The sequence below is a fragment of the Bos taurus genome, chromosome 22 (assembly GCF_002263795.3).
Source record: "Bos taurus isolate L1 Dominette 01449 registration number 42190680 breed Hereford chromosome 22, ARS-UCD2.0, whole genome shotgun sequence".
Classification (NCBI taxonomy): Eukaryota; Metazoa; Chordata; class Mammalia; order Artiodactyla; family Bovidae; genus Bos; species Bos taurus.
The window spans coordinates 56162732-56184593 of NC_037349.1; the positions used below are offsets into that span (position 1 = coordinate 56162732).

The 21862-nt window shown below is 61.3% G+C and overlaps 1 protein-coding gene across 1 annotated transcript in view; it reads left to right on the forward strand.

Annotated features, from left to right (window-relative positions):
* The window catches only part of PLXND1 (plexin D1), a 49180-nt gene extending 28161 nt beyond the window's left edge, over window positions 1-21019 (forward strand). The window contains exons 10-36 of the mRNA XM_002697122.5: window positions 2276-2365; window positions 2565-2658; window positions 3579-3733; window positions 4543-4694; window positions 5779-5878; window positions 5974-6113; window positions 7101-7268; window positions 7380-7470; window positions 7638-7901; window positions 8077-8226; window positions 9093-9207; window positions 11679-11786; window positions 11866-11978; window positions 12677-12781; window positions 13282-13412; window positions 13758-13956; window positions 14543-14689; window positions 14809-14965; window positions 15276-15379; window positions 15465-15528; window positions 16182-16216; window positions 16436-16540; window positions 17006-17169; window positions 18196-18343; window positions 19286-19426; window positions 19606-19680; window positions 19940-21019. Of these exons, the coding sequence (XP_002697168.4) occupies window positions 2276-2365; window positions 2565-2658; window positions 3579-3733; window positions 4543-4694; window positions 5779-5878; window positions 5974-6113; window positions 7101-7268; window positions 7380-7470; window positions 7638-7901; window positions 8077-8226; window positions 9093-9207; window positions 11679-11786; window positions 11866-11978; window positions 12677-12781; window positions 13282-13412; window positions 13758-13956; window positions 14543-14689; window positions 14809-14965; window positions 15276-15379; window positions 15465-15528; window positions 16182-16216; window positions 16436-16540; window positions 17006-17169; window positions 18196-18343; window positions 19286-19426; window positions 19606-19680; window positions 19940-20056 (3432 nt within the window). The 3' untranslated portion in view covers window positions 20057-21019. The remainder of the gene's footprint in view (window positions 1-2275; window positions 2366-2564; window positions 2659-3578; window positions 3734-4542; window positions 4695-5778; window positions 5879-5973; window positions 6114-7100; window positions 7269-7379; window positions 7471-7637; window positions 7902-8076; window positions 8227-9092; window positions 9208-11678; window positions 11787-11865; window positions 11979-12676; window positions 12782-13281; window positions 13413-13757; window positions 13957-14542; window positions 14690-14808; window positions 14966-15275; window positions 15380-15464; window positions 15529-16181; window positions 16217-16435; window positions 16541-17005; window positions 17170-18195; window positions 18344-19285; window positions 19427-19605; window positions 19681-19939) is intronic.
* Window positions 21020-21862: the final 843 nt, after the last annotated feature.

Consider the following 21862-nt stretch of genomic DNA (forward strand, 5'->3'; position numbering starts at 1 on the left):
CCCCAACAGGCCCAGCCCCTGCCCAGTGCTGCAGCCCGTGGGTGACTATCCATGTGCACCCTGCCCTGCCCCTAGGCTGGGTTGTGACCCTGGACATACCCCCCACCCCCTAGTTTGAGGCCGACACATCTTCCCTGGAAAATGGCCTGAGACCCCCTTGGCCGCCCCATCCCCATCGTCCCGGTAGGGAAAGCAGGAGGGGAACAGATGCCTCCAGGGACATGGCATCGGGCTAGACTCGCACCCTAGCCCTGGACTCCTTGTCCAGTGCTCTCCCCCGCCCACCAGCCTTCCCTGCCTGCGCACCACCCCACCACCCACCACCCACCCATCTGGGCTGGGGGAACGGAGGCCGCCCCTTGCTGGGTCTCTCCTGGAGGAGCATCCTGGGTGGGAAGTGTTGACGAGTCCTGGACGCCTGCCAGCCACCCCCTCCCCAGCTCTCGGGGACTCACCATCTGTCGCTTCACCGGGGGAGCTGAGGCCCTTGACGACTTGTCACACGTGGGGGCCACGTGCCGGGGAGCCTCGTCATGGCAGGGGATGCTGCCCTGTGAAGGGCTGGGGGGGCTGTGCCCTTGGTCCTGGGGCTGGGGGGGGCCGTGCCCTCAGTCCTGGGGCTCCTCCCTGCGGTGGTTAGGGCAGAGCTTCTGGGGCATTCGGAGGGGGGAAAGGCCATGCTGCTCCCCTGGGCTTCCGGAGCCTGGGTCAGGGAGGCCCAGGGCTTGAGTGTGGGTCCTGCCTCCTGCTTTTGAGCAGAGTGTAATTGGGGGGCCCCCGTCTGCCTTCCTGGGGCCTCAGTGATCCTGGCCCGCCTTCCCCTGGGCCTGCTTCTGACTCTGCCTGGGCTCTGCAGCAGCCCAATTCACAGAGCTCACACCCGGCAGAACCCCAGACAGGCTGGCCGGCTGCTGTGAGCCCAGGGGCTCAGGAGACCCAGCTCAGCGTGGCAGGGATACAGGAGTTCTCAGCCTGTCAACAGCCACTTCCCTGTGTTAGTTTCGTAGTGAAGCGGGGAGGGGGCAGGGCCAGGGGGTGGCCGACCTGCTTTCTCCTCAGGGTAACACATCTACCAACGACAGGGACATAAACAGGAAGTCCTGCCACGCGGCTGGCCTAGCCCTCTTGAAACCTGGGTTTGTTCACTCAGCAAATATTTACTGATGGCTGCTCCCGGGGGGCCTGTGCTGGGCTGAGGGCAAGATGGCATTGGGGAATTGGCCCTGTTTATTTCTCCCTGCCGCCCCCAGCAAAGCATTTATTGAGCACTTCCTGTGTACTGATCTCAGCCAGCATATATTTGGCGCCCACAGTGTACAACCCACTAAAGACACATGGTGTCCAGTTTCCTTAGAGTCCTGCAGAGTAGGGGAGTCTCTTTCCTTTGCTAAGTTTAGAGACCCACACAGCTCAGAAGAGGAGCCACCTGCACAGAGTCACACAGCTAGGAGGTCGCAGAGGTGGACTTCGGACCTGAGTGGGCCTGTGTTAAGGTTGAGCCTGAGCTCTTTCAACTGCCATCTTCCTGGAGGTGTCAGAGGGCCCAAAAACCCAGCCCCGCCACCTCCTCCCCAGTGGGTGGAGAGACAGGTGTAGACAGAGCCTGGGCAGAGGATAGGGGAGGTCCTTGGTATGCAGGGTCGGGGAAGGCTGTCGGAGCTTAATGAAGCCCCCCAGCACACACCCTAATATTCATTGCCAAATGGATGGATGCTCAAGTGAGGGGTGTCCCCGTGATTTGGGTGAGGGGCGGTCTGGGAGCCTTTGTTGGAACATGGGACATTTCAGCTGGATTTTGAAGGCTGTGTTGAGGTTTGCTGGGAGGGAAGCATGGACTTGGACAAAGGCTGAGGGCAGGACGGCGTGTGCATTGCTGACCCGCGTCCTGTGTGACCTGATCCCAGGCCGTGGGGGTTTTGAGGCTGCAGGGCAGGCGGAGTCTCCTGGGATGAACCTTGTAAGTGTCGGTCGTGCGGAAAAGTCGCGGCTTTACCAGCGGAGTGAAAGGCCCCGGGGTGAGGCCGCTGGAAGCTGTCGGTGAGGTTTTCGGAGGTGTGAGAGCGTCAGGCCGGAGTTCTGGGTGTTCGTGTGTACCCCCCACCCCACGCCCGCCCCCGCCTCTGTCAGGTGTTGGGCCAGGAAGGAACGTTCTGGAGGAGACGCAGTTCAGGGAGAGAGCCCCCGCCTGCGCCTCGAGACAGCAGTCTCTGGCGTCCTGAAGAAGGTGGGGGGCGGTGGGTGCTGCTTGGATGCCCCTGACCCCTGTGTCCCGCAGGGTGCAGCCCTGGAGTGTAGCTTCGGTCTGGAGGAGACCTTCGAGGCTGTGTGGGTGAACGAATCAGCTGTACGCTGCAAACACGTGGTGGTGAGCGGCGGGGCTTCAGGGCGGAGGGGAAGGGCAGGCCGGCTCGAGTCCAGATACATGCACGCCTTCCTTTCTGCCTCCGCTTTTTGGTCCCCTTGCCCCCAGTGGCCCTGCCCTCGTCTCTCCCCTGATGTGCCTTCCCCCCAACAGAGACCCAGACAGCATCCACACCCATCACGCATTTCCCCATCTTTTGCAGCTGCACACGACCCAGAAGAGCCAGGTATTTCCACTCAGCCTCCAGCTGAAGGGGCGACCGGCCCGGTTCCTGGACAGCCCTGACCCCATGACAGGTAGGAGGTGCCCCCCAGCCTCCCATGGCCGCAGCCTTGGGGGGCTCCATCCAGTGCTCGGGTATCCCCCCACCACTCCCCGACACACGCTGTCTCTCAGGTCCCAGCCCCGCCTCTGCCGGCCTGCTCACTTCGCACCTCACTGTGGAGCCGCTCCTCTGGGCTGGCACCACACCCTCGGGGCGTCCGCATGCCCGTGGCTCTGCCCCCCCAGCACTCACCTGCCCTTTCTCAGCCTCAGGGTCCTCCCGTGAGGCACAGGCCCGGTTGCAGAGGCAGGGGCGAGGGTTTGCTGAGACAATACATGCAGGGCCCTGCAGGGCTGTCTGGGACACAGTCTGCGCCCCTAGATGGTGGGGGGTGGCCGTGCTCTTATTACACGTGTCGAATCAACTCTCCAAGGGCCTGTTTAGCAGGAGGGGGGGCCTGTGCACATCCACCCCATACCCTGCCCCGCTTCTGTACTATAAGGTCCCAGACAGAAGCCCCAGAACCAGCTTGTATGCCCGGGGAACCCACCCTGCGCTCCTTCCTGAGCCCATCTGAGAGCCTGAGGCTTGCACAGCCCGCATTGCTCAGTGGTTCCCTAGCATCCCAGAGCTCCGCTGGGGGCTCAGGAGACCCACTCGGGCCTAGCTGTGACTCCAGCTCTCCCACTCACAGGCTGTGTTACCTTGGGCAAGTCACTCTGCCTCTCTGAGCCTCATCTCTTTATCTGTCAAGTGGGGCTGATAAACAGCTCCCACTGGATAGGATCTCTGTGCGGATGACTGTTAACGGGGCTGTGGCTGCACTGTGCTTATTATTAGCAGCCCCCTGGGGTGGCGCTGGGGGTTGGAGAAGGTACTAAGAGCTTCCTGGGCCCTGACTCTTAAGAAGCAGGACCCAGCTGAGCTGGGCCGGCTCCGTGTCTCCCGCAGTGGAGGTCTACAACTGCGCCGTGGGCAGCCCCGACTGCTCCCAGTGCCTGGGCCGCGAGGATCTGGGCCACCTGTGTGTGTGGAGCGACGGCTGCCGCCCGCGGGGCACCCTGCAGCCCACGCCTGGCACCTGCCCCGCCCCCGAGATCCGAGCGGTAAGCACTCCACCACCCAATACCCCCGCCTCGGAGACCCGTCACACCCACACACCTGAATGTGCACACACACAGCGCCCCACACGGGCTCAGGGACCCGCAGCTCACGTGTTTGCACACACCCGGGCCCCCACACGCTGTGTCACCCACTGAGCACCCACTGGGTGCCAGTTCCCCCCTGTCGCCCCATCCTGGGGCTGGAGACACAGCAGTGAACACACACATGCCTGTCTTCACGGAGCTCATGGTTCAGTTGGGGTTGGGGGACAGCAATCAGAAAGGAGACGATTTGCATAGAGAAGGTGGTGAGGGCTGCGAACGAGCCGGGCACGGGGGGTGTGTTGGAGTCTGGGGTGGAAGAGAGGCTGGGGTCGAGTGTCTTTATAGCGAGGTCCGGGAACCCTTGCTGATAAGGGGAAAACTGGGGTAACCCATGAACCTCATTTTCAATTAAGAAAAAGTCTCAGGGAAGGGTTCTGTTTGCCTTAGCCTGGTTCACCTGCCCGTCCCAGGCCCAGCTGGACTCTGCCTGGGATTTAGGGTCACGTGGTCAGACATGGGTTCCCATGGCCACGGGGACTGGACCTCAGCATCCCCAGGAGACGCTCCTCCAATAGCACTGGCTCTGTACCTGCGCACTGGTGTCCCCGAGGCAGGCTGCGTGTCTCACACACACGTCCCCACTGGCAGCCCTGGTGACCTGCCAGCGCTTTCAGAGCCTCCCCTGAGTGGCGGGTCTGCTTTGCCCTACCTCCCCGGACACCCCAGCCTCAGAGCCCCATCCTCCTGTCTCTCTGATCGCCTGGCAGATTGAGCCCTTGAGCGGCCCCTTGGACGGCGGGACCCAGCTGACCATCCGCGGCAGGAACCTGGGCCGGCGGTTCAGCGACGTGGCCCACGGCGTGTGGATCGGCGGCGTGGCCTGTGAGCCGCTGGCCGACAGATACACAGTGTCGGAGGAGTGAGTGGAGGGTGGTCCCGGGGGCCCTTCAGTGACCTGCAGCTCCCAACCACCTGGAAGTGCCAGCTGCTCCTCTGCTCTCTCCTCACCCCCCCTACCCTCTCCTCTGCCCTCGACCACTCCGCCATCCCTGGATCCCTTCTGCTCCCCAGAAGTCACTCACTCCCAGGTCTCCCAGACTTTGCTCAGACCATTCCTGCCATGTGTCCTGTCCTTCCCTGCTTCACCACTCCAGAGCCTTCTCCCCTGGGAAGCCCTCCCAGGTTCCCCTGAGCAGCCCTGCTTCCACAGAAGCCTTGCTCTGATGGAAAAAATTGCTGTTAGGAAAGTGCAGGTCTGCTGGTGTGTGCAGAGACCTGGGGCCTGCAGCCGTGGGGCCCGGCCCAGACGGGCTCAAGGAAGCGTAATGGGCAGGGACTGAGCTCGGTTTCCTTTCCGGAGGCCGTAAGCCAGGCTTGCAGATAAGGGCATCAGTCCCCCAGCCCAGCAGATGTTCTCATGGTTGGAGAACTTTCAAATATCCCCTTGGGCTTCCCTGGTGGCGCAGCGGTAAAGAAGCCGCCTGCCAATGCAGGAGACATGGGTTCAATCCCTGGGTCAGGAAGATCCCCTGGAGGAAGAAATGGCAACCCACTGTAGTATGCTTGCCTGGAGAATCCCATGGACAGAGGAGCCTGGGAGGCTACAGTCCATGGGGTTCCAGAGTCAGATATGACTTAGCGACTAAACGATGACAGAAGACCATCTATCCAATCCGGTCTACTAGTCGCAGAACTGTGGTAGACTCGGGGAGGGCAGTCCCGGAGAGGAGCTGGGCACCAGGGTGATACCTGGGAACTCAGTGGCTGTTCTCCAGCTGACCGGGAATTGTTTCAGGATTTTGACAAGGGTGACGCCGGCGGGTGTCGTGGCCCAGGTGCCAGTCCCAGCTGAGTCGGGGGTGGGGGGCTGAGTGTAAGGAGGCGGGGCTCACACGTCCTGGGAGTCGAGGCGGGGCATTGTTCGAGGAAGAAGCCAAGGGGCGCCTGCCTGGCCCCCAGGCCCCACCGGCTGCTCCTTGACCAGACTCGCCTCCCCCACCCAGGATCGTGTGCGCCACAGGCCCAGCCCCAGAGGCGTTCTCGGACGTGGTGACGGTGAACGCCTCCAAGGAAGGCAGGTCTCGGGAGCGCTTCTCCTACGTGGTAAGGGAATGCAGCCTGCCCCTGCCCCTGCCCCCACCCTACCAGGCTCGTCCCGAGCTGGCCTGGGGCCTGACGGCCTGCCTTCTTCCCGACAGCTGCCCCTGGTCCACTCCCTGGAGCCCGCCATGGGCCCCAAAGCAGGGGGCACCAGGATCACCATCCACGGGAGTGAGCTCCACGTGGGCTCCGAGCTCCAGGTCCTGGTGAATAACACGGAGCCCTGCACAGAGTTGCTGTAAGTCCCTGTCTGGGGGGGCTGAGCATCGCCGGGGACGTCACTGGCTGTGTCCCCTGGCCAGGCCCCTTCCTCTTTCTCAGCCTCAGGGTTCTCACCCAGTAAAGACAGTACCTGTGAGTTGTGGGGAGTATTGTGCCCTTCATAAGTGACCTTAACTGCAGTGAAAATGGTGACGATTGTGCATTGTCTCAGACCTGTCGCCGGCCCAGGGGTGTGGCCAGAGGCAGGGGCGTGGTCCAGAACCTCTCCGTGAAATGCCCGTCTGCATTATGCACTTACGGATAAGGCAGTGGTACCCCACTCCAGTACTCTTGCTAGAAAATCCCATGGATGGAGGAGCCTTGTAGGCTGCAGTCCATGGGGTTGCTAAGAGTTGGATACGACTGAATGACTTCAATTTCTGAGTGACTTCACTTTCACTTTTCACTTTCATACAGTGGAGAAGGAAATGGCAACCCGCTCCAGTATTCTTGCCTGCAGAATCCCAGGGACGGGGGAGCCTGGTGGGCTGCCGTCTATGGGGTCGCACAGAGTCGGACACGACTGAAGTGAATTAGCATCAGCATTATGCACTTAATGTGTACCAGGTCCCACTGATGGGCACGCGATGAGCCCCACTCTCTTGGCCCCCAGGGGACCGCAGTCTCTCGGGAACTAGGAACATCCAGTGGGGTTGGGGTTGGGTTTGGGAGGAGCGTGGGCTTTCAGGGCTGTAGGGGCTAGAGCCCTTGCAGGGGCGGAAGCTGGGAGAGTATCTCTGGGGAGGCTTCTTGGAGGAGGTGGGACGGGGCGGGGTCAGAGAGGAGAAGGGAAGGTGTCCAGGGTGGGATGGCCAGTCGGAGCGCAGGTGCGGCAGTGGGAACCCGGAAACGGTGTCTGTGTGAGGCGGGGCCGGCGGGTGGATGGCTGGGGCCATGGGGTGACGGGCAGGGGCGGCGGCAGGAGGCGGGTCCGTGCGGATGAGGCCTGCCGCTCCTCCCACAGGCGCTCAGACGCCAGCATCGCCTGCACGGTGCCGGGGGGCACGCTGCCGGCCATGGTGCCCGTGTGCGTGCGCTTCGAGCAGCGGGGCTGCGTGCGCGGCGGCCTCAGCTTCCAGTACATGCCGAACCCGGTCATCACGGCCATCAGCCCCCACCGCAGCCACGTCAGGTGAGACCTGGGCGCCGCCCTCCGGCCAGGGCACGCCCCGGGGCTGCTCGTGGGCTCACCGGGCTTGCTGTCCACCCCCCCACCCCTCACCCCTCACCTCTCACCCTGCAGTGGCGGCAGGACCATCACAGTGGCCGGCGAGCGCTTCCACATGGTGCAGAAGGTGTCCATGGCCGTGCACCACATCGGCCGTGAGCCCACGGTGAGGGCGGGGCCCTGGCGGGCAGGGTGGTCACGGCCCCTGGCTGATCACGCCTCCCCGTGCCGCGTCTTCTCATCTTTGCCCCCCCTCTCTCTCTCTCTCCTTCCATGTTTACCCCCTGACTGTCCACCACATCCCCCACTTTGGCCCCCGTGGCCCCCCTCCAGCTCTGCAAGGTCCTCAACTCCACCCTCATCACCTGCCCGTCGCCCGGGGCTCTAAGCAACGCCTCGGCCCCCGTGGACTTCTTCCTCAACGGCCGGGTCTACGCAGATGAGGCGGCGGTGGCCGAGGAGCTGCTGGAGCCCGAGGAGGCCCAGCGGGGCAGCCAGTTCCGCCTGGATTACCTCCCTGACCCACAGTTCTCCACGGCCAAGCGGGAGAAGTGGATCAAGCACCACCCTGGGGAGCCCCTCACCCTGGTGATCCACGTGGGTGCCGGCGGTGGCGGGCAGGGGGGACCTAAGCATATCAGGCACGGGGCAGGGAGGTGGGGCCTGAGCGGATCCACGTGAGGGCCGGTGGGTGCGGGTGGGGTGAGGGGGGGGCGTGAGCAGATCGAGCTCCGCCCCTGGACCCTGGTGAGCACCCCCTCTGCTCCCACAGAAGGAGCAGGACGGGCTGGGGCTCGAAAGCCACGAGTACCGCGTCAAGATCGGCCAGGTGGCCTGCGACATCCAGATTGTCTCCGAGAGAGTCATCCACTGCTCCGTCAATGAGTCCCTGGGCACGGCGGAGGGGCAGCTGCCCATCACAGTGAGCGGACTGGGCACCGGAGGCAGGGGTGGTCCCCCCAGTCCTGCCCACAAGGCCCGATCACCTGCCTCGCCATCCGGGGCGTCTCAGCTGAGCACCTTCACGCTCAGGAACTCAGACAGTGGAGGAAAGCAGGGCTTTAGGTCCCCACTGGGCAGATGAGGAAACTCGAGGACTGAGTGACCTGTTAAGGTTCCGTGACTGGCCCCCAGCTGGGCCCAATGGGCTGGATTCTCAGAGTCCATGAGAGGGGGTCTCTGTTCTGCCTGGTGGCATACCCAGAGTCTGGGCCGCCAGTCACCAGGCACAGTCACAGAGGGAGGGAAGCAGGAGAGGTGGGGAGAAGGCCCGGAAAGGGGGGGTCTCTTCTGCACTGTACCTGCTTGCATGCCTCCCGGGATGGGGAGCTCACCCCCTTTCTGGCAGCACACACACCCCACGATGGCTGTGAACTGCAGAAGCTGCCTTTCACCTGCACCCCGGTCCCAGTTCTGTAGTCTGAGTCCTAAGAACTCATTTGCTTTCCTGTCCTCGGGCAGCCCAGCAGATACTTCAGTTCACAGGCCAGGCTCTGGGAACTGCCCATAGTCATCACAGAACTAGTAATCACACTTCCCTGTATTTCTTGAGTCACCCGTTCCGTGCCAGGCCCAGGACTAAGGGCTTGACAAGTGTCATCTCTTGTAGCCCTCACAGCGTCCCCAGGAGGCGGGTGGGGTTATCTCTTCTATTGATACTTGGGACATCTGAGGCTCAGAGAGGTTAGCTGACTTGCTCCAGGCCATACAGCCAGTGAGGAGAAGAGCCAGAGCGCATGTCCAGGGAAGCTACCGCTCCCTCACCACACGCCCCCGCCACCCCGACAGATCCAGGTAGGGAACTTCAACCAGACCATCGCCACGCTGCAGCTGGGGGGCAGCGAGACCGCCATCATCGTGTCCATCGTCATCTGCAGTGTCCTGCTGCTGCTCTCCGTGGTCGGTAAGGAGCCCCCCTCAGCCTCGTGATGCCTCGCGGGGCAGACCTGCCCACCTCAGCCCCCTCTGAAGATCGGTGGGTAGGACAGAGGTATAATGGGCCGGGCACACTGAACAAAGGTGTGGAGCTGGGAGCGGGTCAGGCGCTCAGAGCGGGGTGAGGAGGGCGTCCCAGCGACGGTACAAAGTGTGCAGTACGGGCGCTGTGGAGAGGTGTGCCGGCCCGGGCCCTGAGCGCCAGGCAGAGGGACTTGGAACCGTGCTCTGTGGGCTGTAGGGCTACTGAAGCTACTTCTGAGAGGGCTGCTCGGGGAGATGACCCTACGCATTAGGTAGGCTATACCCCTGTTAAAATAATGGTCACAAAAGTATGATATTCAGTGTCGCAGGGCAGTTGGAGCCCTCGTACACTGCTGGTGGGAATTTAACTGGTGCCGCTGCTATGGCAAACTCGCCACCAATTTCCTCGAAAGGTTAGTGTTCCTGCATGACCCAGCAGCTCCCTACTCTGGGCATCTGCCCTGGAGAAAGAGAACCCTCGTCAACACCAGCCCCTGTGCACCACGGTTCACAGTAGCAACTGCCCAAAATGCCCATCCGCTGATGAATGGACAAAGAAAATGTGGTTTAGCCATATGGGGAATAGTATTAAGTCATACAAAGGAGGGAAGTTCTCACACGTACTTCATTGTGGGTGACCCTTGACATCATGGTAAGTGAAAGATGCCGGATATAAAAGGCTACCTCTTGTTTGGTCCCACTTATATAAAATGTCCAGAACAGGTAAATCAAAAAACACAAGGCAAATTAGTGGTTCCTAGAGGCAGGAGGAGGGTGGACAGGGACTGAGTACTTGTGGTCGTGGGTCTCCTAGGGGCAGGAAAAGTGTGCTAAAATCAGATTGAGGATGGTGTCACAACCCCATAATATACCAGAAGGCAGTGAGTTGTATACGTAGATAGATTAGATGGTGTGTGTATTATCTCAATGAAGCTGGTTTTTAAAACACAATGTATTCAATCAATATAGAAAATTTTAGGGAAAACAGAGATAGAACATGTAAATATCTTTCTGCTAAAAGAGAAGAGAAATCACCCGTAATCCTCGTATCTAGAGAAATCCACTGTTGATCACTATTTTATGCTTTTTGCTCCACAAGTAATTTACTTTTTCAATTAACTTTATTAGAGTTAATTTACAACATGGTGTTAGTTTCAGATGTGCTGCAAAGTGACTGAGTTACACACATTCTTTTTCCATGTCGGTTACTACCCAGTATTGAGTGGAGTTCCCTGTGCTATACAGGGGGCCCTAGTTGGTTATCTGTTTTATATAAGTAGTGTGTATACGTCAATCCCAAACTCCTGATCTGTCCCTCCCCTCACCTTTGGTAACCACAAGTTTGTTAAAGTCTGTGAGTCTTTCTGTTTTATAAGTAAGTTCATTTGTACTATTTTTTATAGCATATGATTTTTGTCCAACTTCCTTCACTTTGAATGATAGTTTCTAGGTCTGTCCATGATGCTGTAAACGGCATTATGTCCTTCTTCTTTATGGTTGAGTAATATTTCATCGCATCATCTTTATCCACTCCTCTGTAATGGTCATGTAGGTTGCTCCCATGTCTTGGCTATTGTAAATAGTGCTGCAATGAACACTGGGGTGCATGTATCTTTTGGAAATTATGATTTTCCCCAGATATATGCCCTGGAGTGGAATTGCTGGGTCATATGGTAGCTCTATATTTAGTTCTTAAAGGTATTCTGTACTGTTCTCCATAATGGTGGTACGTTTTCATTTCTACCAACAGTGTAGGAGGGTTCCCTTTTCTCCATACCCTCTCCAGCATTTACTGTCTTGTAGACTCTTTGATTGGAGAAGGCGATAGCACCCCACTCCAGTACTCTTGCCTGGAAAATCTCATGGATGGAGGAGCCTGGTAGGCTGCAGTCCATGGGGTCGCGAAGAGTCGGACACGACTGAGCGACTTCACTTTCACTTTTCACTTTCATGCATTGGAGAAGGAAATGGCAACCCACTCCAGTGTTCTTGCCTGGATGATCCCAGGGACGGGGGAGCCTGGGGGCTGCCGTCTATGGGGTTGCACAGAGTCAGACACAACTGAAGCGACTTAGCAGCAGCAGCCTCTTTGATGATGGCCATTCCGACCAGTGTGAGGTGATATGGAGTTGTTTAGATTTGCAGTTCTCTAATCATTAGTGATGTTCATCTTTTCATGTGCCTCTTGGCCACCTGTATGTCTTCTTTGGAGAAATGTCTATTTTAGGATCTTCCACCCGTTTGTTGATGGGGTGGTTTGCTGTTTTTGGCGTTGAGCTAAGTGAGCTGCCAGAGGAGCTGAGGCTCGCAGGCAGGCTGTCTCCCTTCCACCCAGGCCCTGCACACGGCAGGTAACGACACACTCTCTGACACCGAAGGGATCGCAGGCCTGACCCACCTCCCTGCTGCCCACAGCCCTGTTCGTATTCTGCACCAAGAGCCGCCGTGCCGAGCGCTACTGGCAGAAGACGCTGCTGCAGATGGAGGAGATGGAGTCCCAGATCCGAGAGGAAATCCGGAAAGGTAGCGGGGGCAGCCACGCGGGACCTCGGGCCTTGGCGTTGCCCCCTGATCCACTCACGGCCACCTGCCTGCCCGCCAGGCTTCGCAGAGCTGCAGACGGACATGACGGACCTGACCAAGGAGCTGAACCGCAGCCAGGGCATCCCCTTCCTGGAGTACAAGCACTTCGTGACCCGCACCTTCTTCCCCAAGGTCAGGGCAGGCTCCCGCTGGCTGGTGATACCTCAGGAGTTCCTTGAGCAGTGCAAAACCTGCACACCCGCCTATGGCAGCTCAGCCACCTTACCTGGCCGCCCTGCCTGGCCTGCTGAGGGAAAGGGCCCAGGTTCCACCGCCCCGTCCCAACTTGCTTTCTCTGCTCACTTGCTGTTTGAGTGTGCCTACTGAAGCCAGCTGTCAGCCCTGCTTTCCTCCGGGGTGCTGGGCCATCCCCTCTCCATCTCTTCCTCCTGTGCACTGGACTCAGTCCCCTCGCTTCCATGCCTCCTCGTGCTATTCCAGGGGCCGCTGCCCCGTCCCCACCTTCCTCGGCCTGTCAGGAATATCTCTGCGGGTGGCCCCACCCTCCTCTGAGACACCAAGCCCCTGTTGGGTCCCCTCAGGCCTCTCTGCCTCGTTTCCTCGTTTCCTCCTTCCACACTAAGCTGCTTTAGCTTCCTCTTATGCCTGTGCACTCCAGCTTCGCCACCCATGGACTTCAGGCTGGTTCTGCTTTTCCTCCAGGAAGCCCCCTGGGACTCCCCTCCCCTCTCCTCTGGAGTCCTGTGACCCCTGGGCGTGGCCCACTGCCTCTTCTTCCTATCGAGTGGGCTTGTGTGTTTGTGGGGCAGCCCCTGCATGAGTCAGGGGAGTGTGCGGCCCTGCTGAGACACTGGGGGTCTGCTCCACAGTGCTCCTCCCTCTACGAAGAGCGTTATGTGCTCCCCTCCCAGACCCTCAACTCCCAGGGCAGCTCCCCAGTGCAGGAGACCCACCCGCTGCTGGGAGAGTGGAAGGTGAGTAGCCCCCCACCCGTACACACACACACACACACAAGGGCTCCTTCGGGGCGCCCCCGCCTCTCTCTGGGCCCTGCTTTCTAGTTATCTGATCCGTTGATCCTAATCTTGGGAAGTTGGGAGGAACTTGCCATTGTAAGGTAGCGAGCTCTCCATCCCAGCAGGTAGTCAAGTGGCTATTCAGGGTGTTCTACATACTGACTCCCAGACCAGAGAGGGGAAAGGGTTGGGTCCCCCGAACATCTCTTTCCCCCTGCCGCCTAGAGAACGGGAGAGGGTTCCCCACACAGGGATATGGGGTTGCCTTCAGGCACCCTCGCCTGAGCCCCCCTTTCCAACTCAGCTGAGCCATTGTTCCCGGTCACAGGGAGTTAGGCATCTCCCACTAATAGGTAATGAGCTCCCCATCCCGGGAAGCATTCAAGGTGCCACTCTGGGCATCCCGAGTGCTCAGACACGGGACCCCGTCAACATCCCTCACCGCTTGCTCCCTGCAGATCCCCGAGAGCTGCCGGCCCAACATGGAAGAGGGCATCAGCCTGTTCTCCTCGTTGCTCAACAACAAGCACTTCCTCATTGTCTTCGTCCATGCGCTGGAGCAACAGAAGGACTTCGCGGTGCGGGATAGGTCAGGCTGCCGTGCGGGCTCCAGGGAAGGACAACGCATCCTGGGTCCACCGGGCTGGATCCAAGCCTGGGGCAGTTTGCAGAGCATTGTGTCCTTGGGGCAGCCAGCATCTCCTCTGAGGCCTTGGCCCCCTTCCCCATTCTGCCCCTTCCTGGTCCTGCCTGCCCAGGACAGGGCTCGTGGGCATGGTGGTTACTGTGCACGGTAGGGAAGGTAGGCTTTTCTCCAGGGAGATTTCTGCCGCATACGCCTCATCCAGTGACGAGGGGAGCCCCTGCGGTGTGGTCCTCGGGGTCCCGGGGCCTCGTGGTGCGGCTGACTCCCCATCCCCACACCTGCCCACAGGTGCAGCCTGGCCTCCCTGCTGACCATTGCGCTCCATGGCAAGCTCGAGTACTACACGGGCATCATGAAGGAGCTGCTGGTGGACCTCATCGACGCCTCGGCCGCCAAGAACCCCAAGCTGATGCTGCGGCGCACGGAGTCCGTGGTTGAGAAGATGCTCACCAACTGGATGTCCATCTGCATGTACAGCTGCCTGCGGGTGAGGGCGCCGGGCAGCCGTGCCCCTGCCCCGGAGGTCTCACTTCCTTTTATCCTCCTGCCACCTCTGCCAGGACCGGTGACTGTGGTCTCTGCACACATGTGGGAAAGGGGCTGGCCCACAGGGTCCGTTATATGGGTGGGGGATCGAGGCTCAGAGCTACCCTGGGAACAGAGACCGTGTCAGGGGCTTTGTGTCAGGAAGACACTCTTCTCAGCCCTCGGGCCCTCCCTGGCATGCCTTTGAGTCCAGCTCTGCCACCTCCCTGCTGGGTGACCTTGAGCAGCTTGCTTGCCCTCTCTGAGCCTCGGCTGTGAGGATGCCCCTGCTACCTGGACAGGTTGCGGGCGCAATAAAACGAATGTGGCCGCCCAGGTTGGGTGGTGTCTGAGCTGGGAATCCAGGGAGATGCCCTGGGTGTGGGGGTGGGAGGGCTGAGCGGCGCCAGGATCAAAAGGACGGTGTGAAGCAGGCAGCCGCGAAGGGGTTGGTGGAACGGGGTATGAAGGGTTCCGGGGGGGCTGGAATCTGGAGAGTGGGCAGCTGGCTTCGGCCTCTGACCGCGCCCCATCCCCCCGCCCCCCAGGAGACAGTGGGGGAGCCCTTCTTCCTGCTCCTGTGCGCCATCAAGCAGCAGATCAACAAAGGTTCCATCGACGCCATCACGGGCAAGGCCCGCTACACGCTCAACGAGGAGTGGCTGCTGCGGGAAAACATCGAGGCCAAGCCCCGGGTGAGCCGGCTCGGAGGGCTGGGAGGGGCTCCCAGCTTTGGTCCTGACACCCCCGCCCGCAGGCTGTCTGCCCATCTGGTCGGTGAGCAGCTGCTGAGCCCCCCGTCTCTCTCCTGCAGAACCTGAACGTGTCCTTCCAAGGCTGCGGCATGGACTCGCTGAGCGTGCGTGCCATGGACACGGACACGCTGACGCAGGTGAAGGAGAAGATTCTGGAAGCCTTCTGCAAGAACGTGCCCTACTCCCAGTGGCCGCGGGCCGAGGATGTTGACCTAGGTGGGCAGGGTCGGGGGGCGGCGGCGGGCCCCGCTCGGTCACATGGTCTCTGGCTCTAGGGACGTGAAAACGGTGCCCATCAGTTGGGAGCTCATGTTGGGGCCGGGTGGTGAGTTCGCCGCAGGTGATGACAGCCCGATGGGCAGGAGAGGCCGGCCTGGCCGCTCCAACCACCCAGTGTCCACCCCGAGGATGGCTGTGCGGAGCCCTGGCTCCCAGATGCAGTAGAGGCTCAGAGAGCTCTGGGGACCCCCGCTTCTCTCCCCGTGGGTGGGCGCCCCGGCCCTCACCCCCGGCCCCCTGCCCCCAGAGTGGTTCGCCTCGAGCACCCAGAGCTACATCCTGCGGGACTTGGACGACACCTCGGTGGTGGAGGACGGCCGCAAGAAGCTCAACACGCTGGCCCACTACAAGGTGGGCCCCGGCCCCGCCCGCCCCACCCTCCTGACCTCCGCCCTCTTGACCTCCGCCCTCTGACCGCGGCCTCTCTCCCTGTCAGATCCCTGAAGGCGCCTCCCTGGCCATGAGCCTCACAGACAAGAAGGACAACACGCTGGGGCGAGGTAGGCCGGCGGACGGGGCCGGGCCCTCCTGCGCAGCCCTGGGGGGAAACTGAGGCCTCCAGGGGCAGGGCCGGGCGCAGTGCTCCGCCGCAGTGCTGCTCGGGCCGGGCTTGTGGCCAGGCCTCCTTAGCGCTGGGTTCCTGCAGGCAGCCGAGAGGGGCCCCAGGAGCGGGGAGGCGGTTTTAAGAGGTCTGGGCGGGCGCCAGGCCATTGGGGGTTCGGGCTGTGTCCCTGCCTCACACCCGCATCCCTGCCTTCAGCTGCCCCATGCTTGGGGGTCCTGGGGTCCTAGGCTCCTGGGGGCTTTGGGGTCCATTCCAGCAGCTGGTGAGGTCTGGGCTCGGGGGCAGTGGGCCCTCGTGGGGAGCCGCCCTGTGTCCATCTGTGGTCGTCTCCCTGCCTCTCCTGTCCCCTTGTGGACATCTTTCTGTCTCAGCGCCTCCGTCTGTCTGAGTCTCCTATGCGTGTCTCTCGAGCTCTCGCTCTCAGCTGTCTTTCTGTGCATTTCTGTCTTCTCTCCACACGTCTGTTTGGCTCTCCCCATCTCTCTGGGTTTCTTTCTCCAGCTTTTTGCCTCCGTTTCTCCTTTGCTCACTCTCTCTCCCCCCGCTCCTGGGTCTTGTTTATTTATCGTGTGTGTTTCCCTCTCGCAGTGAAAGACTTGGACACAGAGAAGTATTTCCACTTGGTGAGTGCCCTGCCTCCAGCCCTGAGGGTGCCCGCCCCTCAGTGGGAGTGGACTTGGCCTCCTGCCGCCCTGGGCCTCTGGAGGCCGTGCTCCCAGGCCTGGGGAAGACTGGGCTGGGGAGTGTGCAGAGCCAGGCGCCCGCGGGGGCCGGGTGGGGCCCCCCAGGGGCGGCTGAGGGCGGTGCCCGGCGCCAGCTCTGACCCAGCCCCGGCCTCCCAGGTGCTGCCCACGGACGAGCTGGCGGAGCCCAAGAAGTCCCACCGGCAGAGCCACCGCAAGAAGGTGCTCCCGGAGATCTACCTGACCCGCCTGCTCTCCACCAAGGTGCTGTGTCCCCACTCCCGGGGGTCAGCTGGGAGCACACGCTGGGGGAGGGGGGACAGCTCTTCCCCTGCGGGGCCAGCCGCACTCCCAGCCTGAAGGGCACCCGGCAACAACTTCTCTGTCCCCTGGTGTGACAGAGAAGGCAGTAGTGGCCCAGGAACGTCCCCAGGACCACATGGCTAGGGGCAGAAAGCCCACACCCCAGCCCACCAATTCCCTGCTCTGTGTCCGAGTCCTTCCAACACTCCTGTGCAGTGGGTTTCACCAACCCATTTCACAGACAGGAAAACCGAGGCACGGAGCACTTAGGAGACCAGCCTGGGGCTACACAGCTTCCCATTCACCCAGCACTGCTCAGCCCCAGCACCACGGGCTCCCCACAGCCGCCAGAGGTGCCTGTCACCAACACCCCCCCCCGCCCCCTTCGTGTTCCTGGGCTGATGGCCACCACCCACTCCCCTGTAGGGCACACTGCAGAAGTTTCTGGATGACCTGTTCAAGGCCATCCTGAGCATCCGGGAAGACAAGCCCCCACTGGCCGTCAAGTACTTCTTTGACTTCCTAGAAGAGCAAGCCGAGAAGAGGGGCATCTCAGACCCTGACACGCTGCACATCTGGAAGACCAACAGGTGGGGGGCCCTCGGGGGGGCTGGTGAGGGGCGGGGCTGCTTCACTGGCTCACGCCGGCAGCAGTGGGGTTGGGGTTCAGAGCCTGGGTTTAGTCCCTTATGCCATTCCAAACTGTGAGCTTGAACAAGAGGCTTAAGTTCTCTGAGCTTTAGTTTCCCCCAGCTGGAAAACCAGGGCAGTAAAAGGAACCCACCTTACTTGTAAGGATTAACTAGACGTGAGCGTTGTCTAAGTTTTGCCCCTCTCCCCCCCACCCCTCCCCCTTGGGTGGGCACTGTCGGCTCCGTTTTGCAGACAAGCACACTGAGGCTCCCGGAGACGCGCATGCCTCCATCACATCCCTCCTTGGAGGCACATGTTAGCTTTTCACACACCCAAACCCCAACAGGAAGTTGTTGAAAAGTTCAGCCTGACCCTCGAAAAGAATTGCCACAGACACAGAAGTTTCCCTGTCATTGCAGGGGCTGCTCTGAGCATTGGTGGGGGGGGGAGGGGTGAGTGTGTCCCCCGTCCCAGGCCCCCCAGTCACTGGGGAGGTGGTTTTACCAACCCTCTGGCCGTCTTAGGCCTCGCTTACTCTCAGCCCTTCCTGGTGACCCAGCTAATGATGGACTGACTCCCTGCAGCCACACAGGGCTGGAGGAGGAGCCACGGGCTGCCAGGCAGGGCAGGGGCTCTAATGAGAACCAGGATTGGGCCCTGGCTCCCGGCTCCTGCGTGCAAGCAGGAGGCTCCGCGGGGAATGGGGCAGGCAGCGAGGGCCAACTCAGGGCCCCTCCATGCAGGAAACCCGGCTCCCAGCCCCTCTGCCGCGTCCCCCTTCACCCCCTGCCGGCTAGGGACAGTCACCAACCCCATTTGTGGAGGAGACACCGAGGTTCCCAGAGCTTCCATCCAGTCTCTGCTGGCCTCGGGAGTACAGCCAGCCTGTCCTCTGGGCCTGCCGGCCTCCCTGGCCAAGCCCCCATCGGTGACTGCGACCCACTCTCGGGCGAGGCTCACGCCACTGCCTCCCTGTCCCCCAGCCTTCCTCTGCGCTTCTGGGTGAACATCCTGAAAAACCCACAGTTTGTCTTTGACATCGAGAAGACGGACCACATCGACGCCTGCCTCTCGGTCATCGCTCAGGCCTTCATTGACGCCTGCTCCATCTCTGACCTGCAGCTGGGCAAGGTCAGCTGCTGTGGGCAGGCTGCCCAGTGCTGTGGGGCCAGCGGACTTTCTGGGAGGGCAACCGGAGGAGCTCAGATGTGGGGTGAATGGGGTCATCAGACGGGGGTTCTCCCGGAAACGGGCACCTACAGTCACAAACTCCAGGGCTGCAGCTGCCTCAGCTGTGCCCAGCACCAGCTCCCGAATCTTCAGGCCCTAGAGCCAGGCGGGGAGAAGCCAGGTGGGCATGGAAAGCGAGCGTGGTCTGATGTAGCGTCGGCTACCAGCCAGGCTCCAGGTGACAGCCCTGATGGTCAGGAGCCACCCGGTGGGCACTGAGGGTGGGTAGAGGAGACCCCTGAGAGAGAGGGGACTGTAGGGAGAGGGCGCAGCAGGACCGAGAGAACCTGGCGTTCCAGGCTGAGGGGCATGAGACGGGAGTTAGACCTGGCCCTGCCGTTAGCCCGTGACTTTCAGAGACAGACCACAAAAATGGCAGAAAACGCCATCACCTCTCACAGGCTATCTGGGAGAGCAGGACGCCCGTGACAGACAAAGAACTGGGAGCGTACTTGGCACGCTTTGCTCTCGGGAGTAGGAAACACGTGCTGGGAAATATTCCACTGAGACAGCAGTCAGGCTTCCAGAAATCTTAGCCACCAAGACCCATAACCCTCAGCAAGGACGCAAACTAAACAGCCTGCGTGTCCAAGAGCTGGCACGAGCCCGTGCACTTTCTCCTCCAAGTAGGTCCCCTGTGAAGTCATCACCCTGAGAGTCCTGCAGAAAACAGGGCAGAGGACAGGGGTGGGAAGCCCCCGGTGCAGAGCCTGCAGCACAGGGACACTGGCTCAGCGACAGGCCTTGTCTGTGCGGTGGCATAGACACGGGCTGGTCCAGAAAGAGCCGAGTCTGCTGTCTCCACCCAGCGTCTCACTCTCTGGCTCCTCTCCGCCCACCCAGGACTCGCCAACCAACAAGCTGCTCTACGCCAAGGAGATCCCCGAGTACCGGAAGATTGTGCAGTGCTACTACAAGCAGATCCACGACATGACCCCGCTCAGCGAGCAGGAGATGAACGCGCACCTGGCCGAGGAGTCGCGGGTGCGGCCGGCTCCGTGGGGACCTCGCCGGGAGGATGGGGGGTGGGGGCCAGGACTTGACCGTCAGAGCCGGAGGCGGCGTGGGGCTGTGTACAAGCAGCAGGTCTTGACTGGGCTGGGCCTGGTTCGGACCATGGAGTCTCCACCGCAGTCCAACTGCCTCCCTGTCTTTCCTCACAGAAATACCAGAATGAGTTCAACACCAACGTGGCCATGGCAGAGATCTACAAATACGCCAAGAGGTATCGCCCGCAGGTGAGCAGCCCGCAGTGTGAGGCCCAGGGCACTCTCCCCCCACGTCGGCCCTTCCCACCGCTCATGGAAACCGGCCGTGAGCGCAGGGCCCAGGTACTCCGGGCCCCAGCACGTCTGACTGTGCTGTGGGCGTGGCCGCCAGCACTGGGAATCCAGGCCACGTGTGTGTACTCCCCCCAGATGGGTGGTGGGACCGGGGTGGGGGTGTCCTCCGCCCTGAACTAGCTCCGCTGCCGACCACCCCCCTCCACCGCCCCAGATCATGAGCGCCCTGGAGGCGAACCCCACGGCCCGGAGGACGCAGCTGCAGCACAAGTTCGAGCAGGTGGTGGCCCTCATGGAAGACAACATCTACGAGTGTTACAGCGAGGCCTGAGCCGGGCCGGCGGGCGGGCGCCCCCGCGGCTTCACTCTGCCCCCAGCCCCGCCCCGCGTGCCTCCCACGCCGGCTGGGAAAGGACGCTGCACCAGGGGCTTTTTCTGAGCCCGGCAGAGGAGCCTCCGGTCCCGGCCCCTCAGGCACCGTCCCCTCGCACCTGCCCTCAGACTCCAGCTCCAGGCTGAGGCCTTGAACGCCGTCCACCCAGCACAGCCTGGACGGTGCCGCCCCCAACTCGCTCTGTCCCGGCCGAGGCCGCCGACGGGAAAGGAGGGCCGCCTGGGCCCCAGGCCACAGCCAGAAACGCTACCTCATCCTGCCTGGCGGAGGGGGAGGCCCTGTGACCCAGCCCTCGGTTCGCTTCTGCTTCCCCCACCAAGATGTCGCCCCCCGCCGTCTCTACTCGCCTGTGGAGGAGCCTGGCCCGCTCCCGGCTTCCAGCGGACACCAGCGGAGCAGGCGGCGTCCACGGCCCGCGGGAGGCTCCGTGCTGTCCTGGGAGCCAGGCTGAGGCCGGGGGCCGTCCCGGGGGGGCGTGGGTGGGAGGGGGCAGGGGAAGGGGGCTGAGTTGCACCAAGGCTGTAGCTGGGCTACGTGATCTTGCTGGAAGTGTTTCTAAAGATAGCACCACTTTTTTGTTGTTGTTTTTTTAAAAGAAGCTTTTATATATTAAAGAAACTTATCACGCGCCAACTGTGAATAGCTGCCGCTAGTGCGGAGGCCCCGGGAGGGTCCCCTGGGGCTCCCAGCGCAACACTGGAAATGACTGTTCCAGGGGCGGCGGACCCGGCAGAGACGGCCCCCTGAGATCATCGCCCTTTCTCTTCTGTCAGAAGCGGCCGCCTGGGGCTGGCCTGGTCAGTGCCTGGACGGGCTGTGGCCCACAGGGGCGGGGCTGGAGGGGGAGGCCGGGACGCTCTGGAACCTTCTTTATAATAAAAGCCTGATGGGAAAACCTGCCGTGAGCTCCAGCCTTTATCCTGAAGTGGCCTGCTTGTAGCAGACAGGAGGGCGGGGGGCCTGGCTTGGGACCCCGCCATCCCCCTTCATGAGGGGCAGGCAGACACTGACCCTTGCTTCTGAGCAGCCTTGCAGGGTAACCACGCTGGTGCCTGCTGGCCGCCAGGATGAGGTCACAGCAGCTGTGTCTCACCTCCCACTGCCCCTAACCTGCTTATCCATGTAACAGGCCGTGAGGAAAATGTGTCCCCATTTTACAGATGCAGAAACTGACTCTCGGCACAGTCGAGGACTCTCCCAGGTCTTGGGACGGGGAGGACGACACACCAGTGTGCACAGGCCCTCATTCCTCTGTTCCACACTTCCTCCAGCTGGCGTGTCCACGGTGCCCCCCAGAGTGTGTGGGGAGCTCCAAGCTGACCACCCTGGAAAGAGACTGGATGTTTATATGCTCATCCTGAATTTGTCATCAGTCTTGACAAATACGCATGGGCTTCCGCGGTGGCTCAGATAGTAAAGAATCCACCTGCAGTGCAGGAGATCTGGATTCAATCCCTGAGTCAGAAGACCCCCTGGAGAAGGAAATGGCAACCCACTCCAGTATGCTTGCCTGGAGAATCCCATGGACAGAGGAGCCTGGCGGGCTACAGTCCAGGGGGTTGCACAGAGTCAGATACAACTGACCAACTCACTCAACACTTTGACAAACACGTACCATCAACCCCGTTATGCAGATGAGGAAATGCAGACTGCTCCGGGCTGGTATATCCCTGGACTCTTCAGCCACTGCCCTTGACTTGGGATCAGCAAATACCACGGAGACCCCCAGCCCTGCTTGCCCCC